The following is a 13926-nucleotide window of genomic DNA, read 5'->3' as shown; positions in this document are numbered from 1 at the left end:
AAAAAAATTAAAAAAATTCAAAATCAGTGTACAAGAACAACCAAATGTTCCTTCCTCTAACTCTTCCAGAAGGTGTACTGCCACTTTAATCATACCACGAATTTAGGTTACATGCGGTGTTAATCACTGGCATTTACAACATTTTCGAACTACCGTGTGAGATAAGTGCTTCAAAGCGTTTTCTGCTTACAAATGGGTCGTGGTTACGCTCTTGATATTTGACAGTGATAAATGTTAGAGTAGATATAGAAGATTATTAGAATCCACATAGAAAAAATGATTTACTTTTTTTTCTCAATAGAGCATATGCCTCTCCATCCATTCTTCAGGTACCTAACATACTAAAAATTAAAAATTTATTGAGCTTAGTTGAATGAGCATGAAAATCACTAATAAATCACACGCTATTTATGATATTCAAAAGCACATAACAAGAAATACTTTAAATTCAAAGCTTTCACCTTTTCACAGACAGTTACAATTAACATGACAAAAAGCACAAAGCACACCCACTAAAATTAGTTATTAATTCATATGGCACTTAAAATATAGTTCAGTGACAGGTGACTCATTTAAAACCAAAAAAAAACTTGAAAAGTGCCATTATTAGTTTTTAGCTTAGCTTTTAGTATTATTAATTCGTGTAAAACAGAGCTTTCACTTTAAAACCAATGAAATTCTTATTATCATAATACAATTGACGCCAGTGCCTATTGCGAGGGAGAGTAATGAACATAACCTAATTCGTACAAAAACATACCAAGAACTGATTAGTCTAATTAAAATTCTCCGTTGACGACGGCTTACAACTTTCACTAACTTTCACAGAAAAATGTCTCTAGGTTAGAGGATTTATGGAATATTATATTGCGGACCAGCATTAAATAAATGTTATTATACATTACTTCTTGAAACATCTAAGTCTAGAGCTTCACAACCATAGAACTGTAAAGCTTCCACAGATTGAACAATGATATATCATATAATCACAATAAGAATATCAGCAGTATGAGAGACATTAAACTTAATGTTCCTTAAGCTTCCAAAAATACTTCTAATTGAAATTTCGTAAGAAAAGAGTTAAGAGGATGGATCCAAAAAGCGGTAGTTGAGTTCGAGGACAAAAATTTGTTTGGGTATCGGAAGGATTTTTCAAGAATTCTACTTTAGTAAAAGTCAGAGATTGGTTGTTAAGCTTATCTGAGAAACTGACTCACAGCTCTCTGTACCGAATCGGCGTATATTGTGCTTTTTAGTAAATTCTATATCCAACAATTAAGATGGAAAGATCATAAGTATTTCTCACATAAAACAATTTTGTTTGCTAATAACGCCTCAATGTACTCGATCGATCTTCTGGGACATCGAGCGTAGCTTAAAAATTTATATAAAGCGTCAAAAGTTCGAGAGACGTTTTGAGAGTATTTTGAATCGAAAGAAACTAGTTCGTTTCGTTTTCCACCAAACTTGGAGCCAAATCTTCTTTTGATAAAACACAATGAAATTATACTCTTCAAAAAGTTCATTGGAGATGTAATGGTGTACCAGCATTATACTTTGGCTTGAACTAGACTTTTCTGTAGCCTCATTATCATACAATTATTACATGGCATAATGCTAATAAATTTACAATAAGCAGAGCTTTACAAAAAATAATCATTTAACAATCTTTTACATTTCAATTTAATGAGATGCAGTGCGAAAACTTTCTCTTTTCGCAATGAAAGTGAAAAAATTACATGAAGTAATGCAATGAATAAAATTATTTTTCATTTATGTATGAATAATAAATGAAAGTATTTACACACAAACAAATAAAGCTTTGTAAAAAATAAACATTTCACCTGTAAGAAAAATTTCAATGTCAAAAACTGACATAAACGTACAAAAAACAGCTGCCACTAAACTAATATAACCCCACTAAATAGCTATGAAAACAATTTTCCAACGTTTCTGTCTACTGTGTGTTGAGTTGTGTGTACCTTAGCAATTTGCAAAGAGCATTTAAAAGCATTTTCAAAGCAATTAGCACTCAAACGCCCAGCTGAAAACTATAAAGAAACGTAAACATGCACAGAAATTATGGCAAGTGAAGGAGTTACGCAAATAAATATGAATGGCTGCAGACTAGACTAAGTAGACCATTTATTTGAGGAAAGGTGTTTTGCAACAACAAAAAATGTTTGAAAAAATTAAAAATAATAAATCAGTGTGGCGCTGGCAATGTTTGAGGAATTTCGCCAGCAATAAAGCGAGGTGCTAAAGCAAATTAACGCTGCTATTCAAACATAAACTAGCGAACGTCAGCGTGTTAGAAATGTTTTAGTTTACATTTTAAATCAAGTGCGAAATGTTTTAGGGAGACTTACTGTGTGATATATTGCATTTGAGAACACTGAACTAAATATATTGATTTAAAAGAATACCCTCGGTGTTTATATTAGAATAGATAAGGGATCGTTATGGATCATACAAATTTCAATTGACTCATATCCAAAAAAAATTGTATTTCATTTTAATTTTATTTTTTTTGAACAGAAAAATATAGAGTTGCCAACCCTATAAAAGGTTAATAGCTAGAACTGAAATTGTTCTATTAGCTCAGTTCCCGTTTAAATTTTTGATATAACTTTCTACCTCTTTACTGAATGAAATCTATATGTACCCAGAATTCTCAAAAATATGGTTGCCAACAAACTTCGCCCATAAATTAGTATTGAAAAGCTTTAAATATTTAAATTTTAAAGTAAATAATAACTAATCACTTCAATAATTGAATAAAATAGAAAAAAAATATGTTCAAGGTTGCCAAATATTTTTTTCGAAATTTCTATTCAATGTTTAAGGATGGAAATTTCGAAAAATTAGTTGGCAACCCTGAATAAATTTTTTTCTTGTTCGATCACCATCATGTTTTTGTAATTCATATTTTTACCCTTTTCTAATGACTTCCAAAAAATTTATTCGATTTATAAAAACGTCTAAAAGTGAAATGGTAACCCTATTCAATGTTTGCCAATTTTTTTTTTAAGATTTTATAACGTTATTTGATATTTCTCATTTTTTTATTATTTCTTTTTAAGAATTATTTTATGGAAATAATTTTATTTTGTAATTAGGTGACAACTCGAAATATATAAATTTTTAAATTTTAGTATTTTTATTATTATTATCGAAATTCGTGTCCCTTCGGTGCTTAATTTACATATTCGTTATTACATATTCTAAATTGTTTTATAGTAATCTCCCATTACACAAAAAAAAATACAAAAAATGACCAAAAAAAAGCCACCACATTACCACAAGTCAAATAAAAATCCACAAAAATTGCACCTGACGCTACACAAAGCACAAATTACCAAAAAGCAATCATTATTTATTACTAAACGCCTCTTTTTACATATTTCCCAACGTATTATTGGCCGTTATCTTTCCCCCACTTTCTTCTCTTCTGAAATACACTTTTATGTTGCACACAATCAATCGAAATCGCGTTATTATGTCAAACGTTTCGCTGCGGTGGCGCTATTGATTAGCTACCGATAAGCCAAGCGCAATTTGCATAAGAATAAATTTGTATATTGAATGTTAAAAAATGAAATCAACGAAAAACAAGAAATGTAAATCCACCCTAGTGGCGGTGTGGAGTGAAATCCAGAGGGACTAGAAGAAAAGAAAGACTGCGCGCTATTAAAGGCGATATGATAAATGTAACAAGCTGGATAAATATAAATATTACACAATAAATAACAGTAAAATAATATTGTGAAATGAAACGTTCGGAAAGCGCGCAACAAAAGCGCCACGGGCCTTTTTTTTTCTGGGAGAAAGCAGCAAAAGGAGATGGCGAGGCACGTTTGGCCACCACTAAATGCTAATCACTAAGCATTCATCAATTGCGGCAACACTGGCTATTATACATGTTTTTTGTGTTGTTGTTGTTGTTGCCAATAGAGATTTATACATTACACTCCAGGGAAATTAACGGTAACAAACATTAAATGCCAAAGCTATCAACAGCTTAGGCGGAAAAAAAATTCTTAAAATGCCATCAATGACAGTTAATACCACACTGACAGCCGGCAAAAGTCAAACAGTTGTGTCGGTTTTTATCAAAACAACAAAAAGCATATTTATTTAAGGGATTTGCTTGACAACTTTCGGCAGGAAGTCGCTGGTATTTGTTACATACTAATTCACTACTCCCGCTTGGGTTGGCGCCGCGAGCGTCAATCATTCAACATTTGCATGCTAAACAAATATATTTAAAAAGTGATTTATCTGTTATTTTATGGATTTATTTTGCTGGTGGTTTTCGTTTGGAAAGATTTGTCATGCTTCGTTGGTATTTATAACAGGATAATGACTGAAAGCTCGTGATTATTTTTTTATTTCAGAAAGATTTATTTGAGAACTTTCAGATTTTCTTAAAAATAAGAAAGCAAAAAAATAAGAACTGAAATCTTTAAAAAGCAATGAAGAGAGTAGTTTTAATTAAAAAAAGAAATAATAATAATAAGCATAAATTAGTCGAAGTTAAAATAGAGTTAAGAGATAAGAATAGTGGTAGACCGTCTAAGAAAGGAGAGTTGTATATAATTCCGTCGAAACAACATCGGAAAATTTAAAAATGAGTCAGAAATAGACTCCGTTTCTTCTAATATGAATAAGGTAAGATATAATAGATCTCGAACACAGCCAAACGAAATATTTCTGATGACGCTCAGGACGTTATTTTAGAAAAAATCGGACCCATTTTTATTATTATTTTTAAATACATTCAATTTATTCTGAAACTAAAGCCCTACTTTCCCGAAATTACACCGGCTATATGGCGTCGGGTTGAGAAACCTTTTTCTTATTTTTGAACTATATCAATTTTTGAAATTAATAATTTTTTAATAATATTTCTCTTATTTTCTTCCAGTCTGCAATTGCAACAATCACGCTCGTCAATGTCGCCTCAATATGGAACTATTTAAGCTTTCCGGACGTGTCTCTGGTGGAGTTTGCGTAAACTGTCGACACTTTACCACTGGGCGATACTGTCACTACTGCAAGGAAGGTTATTACCGTGATCCAACTAAGAAACTGAATCATCATCGTGTATGCAAACGTGAGTAGAAGTTAAATTATTTTGAGATTAAATTATTTAAATTATTTGTGAGAATAGAAATGTAATTCTAATTTATATATTGAAACCTCATTGGCCTACCAGATTAACCATACCTAACCTATATATTAAACCGCTCTCTGGAAGAATTAGAAAAATTAGAAATACCGTCAAAGGACTCGATGTTTCTCAGAATTTTTTTTTTATAAAACTATAAATAAAAGCTTTTTCAAGCGAATAACCTAACTGTTAAAATATTTTTTGAGGTTATATTTATATCAATATTTATTAAAAATAAAACTGCCTTCATTTCCATGATGCCACCTAATTATTTCACATAAATTAGTATTTACAAACCACAAAAATTTTGTTTTTTTACCCAAATGAAGTTAACAAAATCAAGACATTAAAAAATTAAACAATAATAACAACTGCTACCGTACCTAATGACCAATGCAATAAAAGTCAGCAAAAAAATTAATTAAATGTCTGTGGCAACATTTATGGGTCGCCGCTAATTTCATCAATGACAATTAGACCCTAATTTAAATGGGCCAATAAAAATATTTGAGGCATTGGCCGATGCCGCCAAGCGCACGAACGCCCAGCGACACTCTCGATTTTCAAAATCTGTTTTTTAGATAAATTAATATTGACAGCTTCTACAAAGCGCGCACAGCTTGACTATTTGGCTTTTTTTTAATATTAATTTTTTGTAGTAATATTTTTTCTGTTGTTGTTGCGCCGACAGCTGCGCTACGCCTAATTATTTATGGGCGTTCGGTGAGTGGCAAACAGATTTACATGTCATAAATATTCATAGAGAGTGGCTACTTAGCTGCCGTCCCGTTGTGTATTTTGTTTAATATACTCATAGCTGTTTACTATTTACATATGTATATTTATTACAAAAACTGTTGTGCATACGCTTATGAAAATCAGCAATAGAAATCAATTTAACACTCGTAAAATAATGGTAGATGGCACCACAGCGCGCCATCAGCTTTTTATCAGCGGAATTTCGAGTCTTTTTAGCAACTATTAATTAATTTGTGATTAAGTGCGCGAGATAAGTGTTTCGAGCAAGACTTTTGGCGATTGCCGCCGCCGCCTGAGTTGTGTGACATAAATTTGCTGGGCATTAATTTATTCATTAGAAATAATGAAAATTAAATGGAAAAAAAATATTTAAATAAAAAGGCGAAGATATGCAAAAGGCGCAGATAAGCATCGGGTCGGGTATTCGGTTTCGAGATGTGATTTCGTTGCAGGAAATAATTCGGTAAATATTTATATTGGGATTGGTAAGGCTAATGGATTGTCATACAAAAATATAATAAAATAACAATTTAATTAAATGCGCTTGTGCGCTTGCAAGAAAGCTGTATCTCATTTTACTAAAATCTGGAATATGTTTAAAAACTATTGGAAAATTAGCTTTTTGTAGTGGATTATTATTAAAAAATGTATATGGTTAAGGTATACTGATCAGTAAAGACAACAAAAAATGTGTTATTTTGTCTACAATTTATTTAAAAAATATTAAATGACTTTGAAGTCAAAATTTGTCGCTATATAACTTAAATAGTAGATTGTCAAATATCTCCCTTCCGCTTTTTTGCTCTTTATTAAATGCCTTATAAAATGTGTTACAGTGATCGGATTTAGTTCAAATATACGCCGTATCGTTCAATACTCTGTTTCCATCCAGACGGAAACTTCAGAATACCCCTCTCGAAGAAGCCCCCGTTCTTATTTGCAAAGAACTCGGACAGCCACTCTTCACAAGCCTCTTTTGAGTTCAACTTTACACCATCAAGGGCGTTCGAAATGGACAGGAACAGATGGTAACCACTTGGCGCTATGTTCGGGCTATATGGTGGATGTGATAAAACCTTCCATCCGAGCTCCCGTAGCTTCTAACGAGTCATCAACGAAGTGTGTGGTCTGGCGTTGTCCTGGTGGAACACTACACCCTTCCTGATGACCAATTCTGAACGCTTCTGGTCGATTGCCTGCTTCAAGCGGTTCAGTTGTTCACAGTAGATGGTAGAATTAAGCGTCTGGCCATATGGGAGTATCTCATAGCGGATGATTCCCTTCCAATCCCATTAAACACATAGCAAAACCTTCCTGCGCGTCAATTCCGGCTTGGCCACTGTTTGGGACGATTCACCGGCATTCGACCACGTCTGTTTTCGCTTGATATTGTCATATGTGATCCATTTTTCGTGGCCAGTCACCATCCGCCTTAAAAATGGATCGAATTCGTTCCGTTTCAGCAGCATATCGTTGGCGTTGATTCGGTCCAGAAGGTTTTTTTGCGTCAAATCATGTGGCACCAAAACATTAAGCTTTTTTGTGTATCCAGCATTCTGCAAATGATTTAAAATGGTTTGATGACTAACTCCCATCTCCTGGGCGATGTCACGAGATGCCACATGCCGATCTAACTCGATGTTTTCCATGATTTGATCGGTATTCGTCGCCATAGGTTTTCCGCCGGCTGGTTTATCCATCGTGTCGTTTTCACCCGCTCTGAATTGTCGAAACCATTCCTCTGCAGTTCGAAGTGATAGAGTACCATCCCCCAAAACACCATCAATCTCACGGAACGTTTCTCTAACGGATTTGACTTTAACGAAGAAAACTGTGAGCGAATTTCGGCGTTAGTGAACTCCATGTTTACACCTCTATAACCAGACGTTTCAAAGATGTATAGTATTGCCAGATACGAGCTCTTTGACGCTTTATACATAGCCGCGAAATGCAAAAGACAAAAAGGCTGAAGGGTGTTTGACAACCTAATATAATCGGTGCCAAGTAAATCAAAGGCACAGGAATCTTCAAATTCAATATAGGATGTAGACTGATTTCAGCCGATCGATTTTGCGACATGGTAGAAGTAATATGTATCTCAAGTTTAATTTGACAACCTTGTGTAACTCCTAAATGTTTCGCAACAACAACAACAACAATAATTTTCGATTAAGCGATTCCAAAATACCATCACTAGCTACAGCTTAAATATATTTCATTAACTTCAAAGCATTATTTCCACGTAGAAGAGACTATAGCAGATAACCAGGGTCTCCTATTAATGAAAAATTCAATATTTTAAATTTCTCCTCACATATTTTCAACACTTGTTGCAACACTAAATTATTATTTCAATCAACAAAAATCACAGCGGAGGGCATAAACAATAACTTTCACACATTCCAAGGTCAATTTACGTCAGTTTTCAGCGCTTTCACCGCTACAATGTAAGAATGTAAAGAGAAGCAACACCAACTTGAAGCACACAAAGAACTAATTTATGGCCAACAATTGATCTTCGCAAAGCAAACAGAGACGCGTATTGGCAAAGCAAATGTGCTAATAATGACAGAAACGATGCTAAATTTAAAGCAAAAAATAGAGAAACAAGAGAATTAGAAACAGAAACAATGGTTGGAATAATAAACAAACGTATTGTAACGCGAAATGGTTGCAAAAATGCGCTAAAAATACAACAGCAACAATAACGGTGTAGCGCAAATGAGAGCAAATCAAAATTGGAACACATGGCGTATGAGTAACTGCATGCATTTACAAGGCGTGCAACAGGCAATTTTGACTTATTCGGCAGCTTGACGATGGAAAGCAAGCATGTTTGCTTGTATGTGTGTTCTTGTTGTTGCATGAGTGGCGTTGTGGGTGTGTTGCTTTAGCCCGGTATAGGCAATGCTATCAACTTATAAGCGAAAACGTGCCACACGCACCCAAAAAGCAGCTAACATACAAAGCAACAGTCAACCGATTGCAATCACACCAACACACATATACAAAAATACAAATGTATGAAGGTGTATATATGTACATACTTGCAACAGTGCAGTGCTCCGTTGGCCTTTGCCAGGTTTGGCGCAATGTTTATTTTGACTTTTGCACATTGCCAGCTGTTGTAGTTCATTAGCCGTTGTTATTGATTTTGTTGTTGTTGCAACTACGCAACTGCCACATGCAGCACAATTGTCTTTCAACTTGCAGGTATTTTAACTTTTATTTTATATTTTTTTCATTAGAGCTTTAGTGTTTACAACACCCGAAGCCACCACTGCTTCACTTCCATTAGTTGTGGTGTTGGTGGTTCTTGCTTTTGTTGCTGTGATTGTATATTTTTGGTTCTAAGTCATTCTAGTTAGCATATTTAACTAAATTAATTGCATTGCATTGGTTTACAAGGTACGAAACCAGCTGTTTGTGCTTTTGTATTCTCATTCGATTCCCCCTCTCCTTGTCTCTATGTTGTGCATTTTGTTGGACAAACTGTTAAAAATGCGAATGCAAATTAGCATGTAGTTAGTAGCTTGTTGAACTCTTGGCTTTTTGGTTTCTGTTGACTGGGTTGATAGTAATCTTTTTCGACTTGTTTCGCGTACAAACTATGCAACATGGAAAACCAATTTTTTTTTTTGATTTGAGTTAAAACTGCTTTATGTGTTTAATGATGAGGGTTTACTAGCTCTATTTTTCTATCATATATAATGTCGATTATATATTTTCTTTGTTTAGCTGACTTCTGGAGTTCAGAATGACTTGTCAAGTTCACCTCGTTATTTTTTTTTTCTTCGACATGTGGCCCTTATAGCCTTTTCGCACAGCCAAATTAATTGCTCAATTAAAATTTTAATTGAGAAACCAGTTTTTGCCCTTCGCAATACCGGCTACGCGATAATCTATCAGCTGTTATACATTTTTGTATCTGCTTTTCATAAGAAGTTGGTAAGTTTCATCAGCTGATTGCTATTTTGTTATTTATTTCCAGCAGTGACATCTACCGTAGTGCAGCGTGAACAACAACTAGCATACAAAGAACGAATATATAATTACAAGTATGTTCTTTGTTGCAGAGTTGCATTTCATTTTCAACTCGATTATAAATTAATGTAGAAAAAAAAGCTTTTTATTTTGTATGGTAAATCGATCTCAAGCAGCGCCTTAATCGAGCAAATACCGTTTAATCAATCAATTAACTCCTATGCGAATAGGCTATGAATAGAGATGTTAAAGAGATTCATATTTTTAATGGAAATTAGTCTCTGTAAAGATTGATTTAAAACAGAAGGCTTAACTGAAGAATATTATTTTTTTTTCTAACCAAAAATAGAACATGAGGTTCATCATTATATAGTGACAAAATACAATTTTTTATTGCTATTAAAGACTATCCTTTCGAGGAATCATCCCCAAAAAACACGATTTAGAATATAATTTTTACAAAAACATCATGAACTGCTTTAAATAGACGTATTTAAAATGTTCTCTCATCTGACACAATATTCGTTGATAAAAAAATCGGCAAGATTATCTAATTATATAAAGCTTTTGTACTTTTATTATGATGATAGTTAAATGTATAAACCAGATTTCTACTGACAAAGCCATCTTAAGTTAACTCTTAGTCCTAATATGGCTTAAAATTATCACTCCTATTCAATCAATTACATCAGTTGTGATATTTACAGGATAATTTTAGAATTTAATTTTTTTTAATTCAAATGTTTAATACCATCCACTAATTCAAACTAAAAACCTGGTTGTCTGATGGTGAAAGATCTTGCATGCGAGGAGTGTTCCGAATATTGAATCTAGATAAGTGCCCGTTATTTTTTGAACACACCTCGGACTACCATCTCTTCGTAACCAATAAAATAAATTATGACCAGTTTTCTGAAAACAAGGGTCGTATTAGTCATATTGAATATTAATATAATAAATATATATCCTGAAGAAAAATTCGAATATATTTAACAAGCTTTCATAAATTCAATGTATGAGGTAAACAGAGGGTCCTTAAGGCTACGAAAATTTAGTTTCAAGTATTTTTTTGTTATTTAGTGGCTTCATTTATTGAGGAAAAAATTCTACGTATGCCCTCCTTAGTCATCAATAACGCTGTTAAACTAAAATTTCTTCGTAGTTTCAACTGCTGCTGAAATTACCAAGAATCCCCAAATGCGTAGCATAGCTTTCCCTTCATTAAGAAATTACGTCATGTGGCCAAAAGCAATAAAAAGAAATTAAGAAAAAATAACTCCAGCCACTAACCAAATGAATCACCTTAAAGTTAGTATGACTTTCTACCGAATTTCGCGTAAATTTTAGTGAGTCTGCCGTCGTTTTTATTTCGGGAATACTTTTTTAGAGGCCAAGTAACAAATCAGCGCGGCGACAATCGTAAATTTCAAACGCGCCAAGTTGTTACGTTAATCCGCTATAATCAAAGAGACAGTAAGGTAAATTAACAAAAACAACAGCAAAGTTTTAACAACAATGTAAAGGCAGTGTGTGCTACACAAAGCCAGTAAATTTTTGTTTTTTTTTTTGTAAGCCACAACTCAAATTTTTATCGATATGAAATTAATTACGCACAGCGCAATCGTAAATTTTTGCTGTGCAAAAAAATAAAACTTTCAAACAACAACAACACATACATAGAGGTATTTATATCAGTTGCTGGCGATGGAGTAGTGACAAACAAAGCAATAACAAAAAAAAAGCACGCGAAAATGTAACACTCAATTAAAAAACCGCAAACGAAAACGTACGAAAAAAAGAAGCTCTCAGTAACACTAAAAAATCCAGTTTGCGAGCGTTTAAATTTAAAACGATACTAAAATTCCATACGGCCAACTGTTGATTTTACGGTCATTTTTAGTGCGAGTCGCTATTGTTCCACAGTGTACGTATGTATTTCATTGCCCTGTCGCTTTTGTTTTAAAATTTTTTCGCCCTTTTCATTTTTTCCACGCTTTTTTAACGCGTCCATTAAAAGTTACAGTTGCGGTTTTTCGCGAATTTCGCCAGCACTCAATGCTACTAAATTTTTTATGAACGATTTTAGTGTTTCGGTAGAGTTTTTAAAGTTTTTTTGCACCCATATTACAGAGCACTCAATAAAATTTAACTGTTTGTATAGTAGCTGCCACTGATGTAAGGTTATGTATGTGGGTCCTTCAAATAAAAGTGTGTCATCTTCTGAAAAATATTCAATTGGGTCCTTGATTTTAAGTTATTACCTTCAATCTAAAACAAGATATTGTGACATTGACATTTTTAAAGGGAGTATTTAAGTATATCTTTCGCAAAACATATTTTTCTCGTTTCTTCGATAATAAAAAACAGTTCTTCTATTCTCAAAATATGTTCACAATTTCTTTCTAGAATATATTTTATCTGCATTGGTTAAAAACTGTTTAACATCTTCTTCGTAGCTTGCTCCAACATCGTCTCCAGAGCTTCTTTTAATTATTTCAACTAATTACAGAAAGAGCTCTTAACTAAACATACAGATCGGGCTTATCTACCTAACCATCCTCAGAATCTTAACAATTTTTCGATCAACATATTGCGTCTCCTGTACGGAATGACCTCTATGTTTTAATTCCAACAAATTCTGGAAATAAAATTCTATTTCTGTATCTGACCACCCAAGAAACACTGGTCTTTATACCTTTTATTTGCATTCTAGGATTCAAAATGAATAGTATCTGTGATGATCCGCAGATATTAGTTCTTTGGTAGTATTCAAATATCCATCGACAATCTTCAGTTGAATAAATCCAAATTGGATCATACAAAGTTTTGTAGACCCTATAATTTTGCAGCATTAAGCTAAAGATCATCTACTAGGAAATATTAATCTTCTAACTATATGATTCGTTCATTGGTTTGAGCTAAACAAGAATATGATCGAAGATTGCATAAATCTATAACAGTGTCAAAGCATAAATAGACCAATAAGGCTCTGACGAAGATTAAAAATATCAAGCTCAGCATATTTCAAAGCCTGATTATCTAAAGAAATTATTTTGAGTTCACTGAAAATATAGAGTCCAGAACTTATGCTTCTTTCTTCACAATCAATTTAAGAAAATCTCTATGCAAAGTGGTTCGAACTTCATTTATTGCTAGATTTGTTATTCAACCAATTTATCATACAACCACTACTTGAATGCAGAATTTCTATTCAATCAATTAGTCTATTTTTTGATATATTTGAAGCAGATATTATTTATCAATTCTGCCTAATTGTATGCTAAGTTAACTTAACTTCAAATTTCATAGAGCTCTTGGCAATTTTTATCAAATAGACCAAAGGAAGAAAGATCAATGCCTTTCTACATATCTCTTCTTGCATTCAGGACACTTATTGAGAAGAGATGGATTTATATTTCGCCAAACTACGAATTTAAATTGTGAGTTTCACGAAAAAAATTGGCACACGGCGCTTGCGTATAAAAAAAGCAAAATATTTGCATTATATAGCACAAGCTTTCCAAGGCGAGTAATTCACACAAGCACTTGAATTTGCAAAATTAAAAAATACAACCTTTAAAATCAAAAATTGCAAAAGCCAAAATTCTATTTACAGAATATTAATTTATTTACTTAGCGTTATACTGCAACGCCACAAAGTTGTTGCTATAATTTCTGCTTTGCTTTCATTTTCCAGCACACATGCCCATATTTGTCTAAAAATTCCAAAAATATTCTCGGAAGATTTTTCAAGCAACCAATCATGCATCATAAAAAGCTTAGCAAATTTCTATTATTAACTCGCTCAATTGATTTCCCGCTATTATTTTTGGCTTCCTGCAGCTTGTTGTTTTAACCATCAGCGTTTAGGATTAACGCTAATATTTGACTTTTAGCTGTAAAATTTGGAAAATCTCACTTGGCTTGGGTAAACAGACAATCAAACTTAATGGCTAGCGCACAGACACACAAAATATGGAGACGCACTAGATGAGTAATCCCCCGATCGC

General features: G+C 33.2%; 1 protein-coding gene across 2 annotated transcripts in view; it reads left to right on the top strand.

Moving 5' to 3' along the window:
- LOC105209041 (netrin-A) overlaps positions 1-13926 on the top strand; it is a 155875-nt gene that overhangs the window by 98628 nt on the left and 43321 nt on the right. For both annotated transcript variants that reach the window (XM_011179192.3, XM_011179193.3), the window contains exon 2: positions 4928-5116. In XM_011179192.3, coding sequence (XP_011177494.2) covers positions 4928-5116 — 189 coding nt within the window. The remainder of the gene's footprint in view (positions 1-4927; positions 5117-13926) is intronic.

Source organism: Zeugodacus cucurbitae, chromosome 5 (genome assembly GCF_028554725.1).
Source record: "Zeugodacus cucurbitae isolate PBARC_wt_2022May chromosome 5, idZeuCucr1.2, whole genome shotgun sequence".
Taxonomy (NCBI): domain Eukaryota; kingdom Metazoa; phylum Arthropoda; class Insecta; order Diptera; family Tephritidae; genus Zeugodacus; species Zeugodacus cucurbitae.
This window is presented reverse-complemented; position numbering and strand designations above follow the sequence as displayed.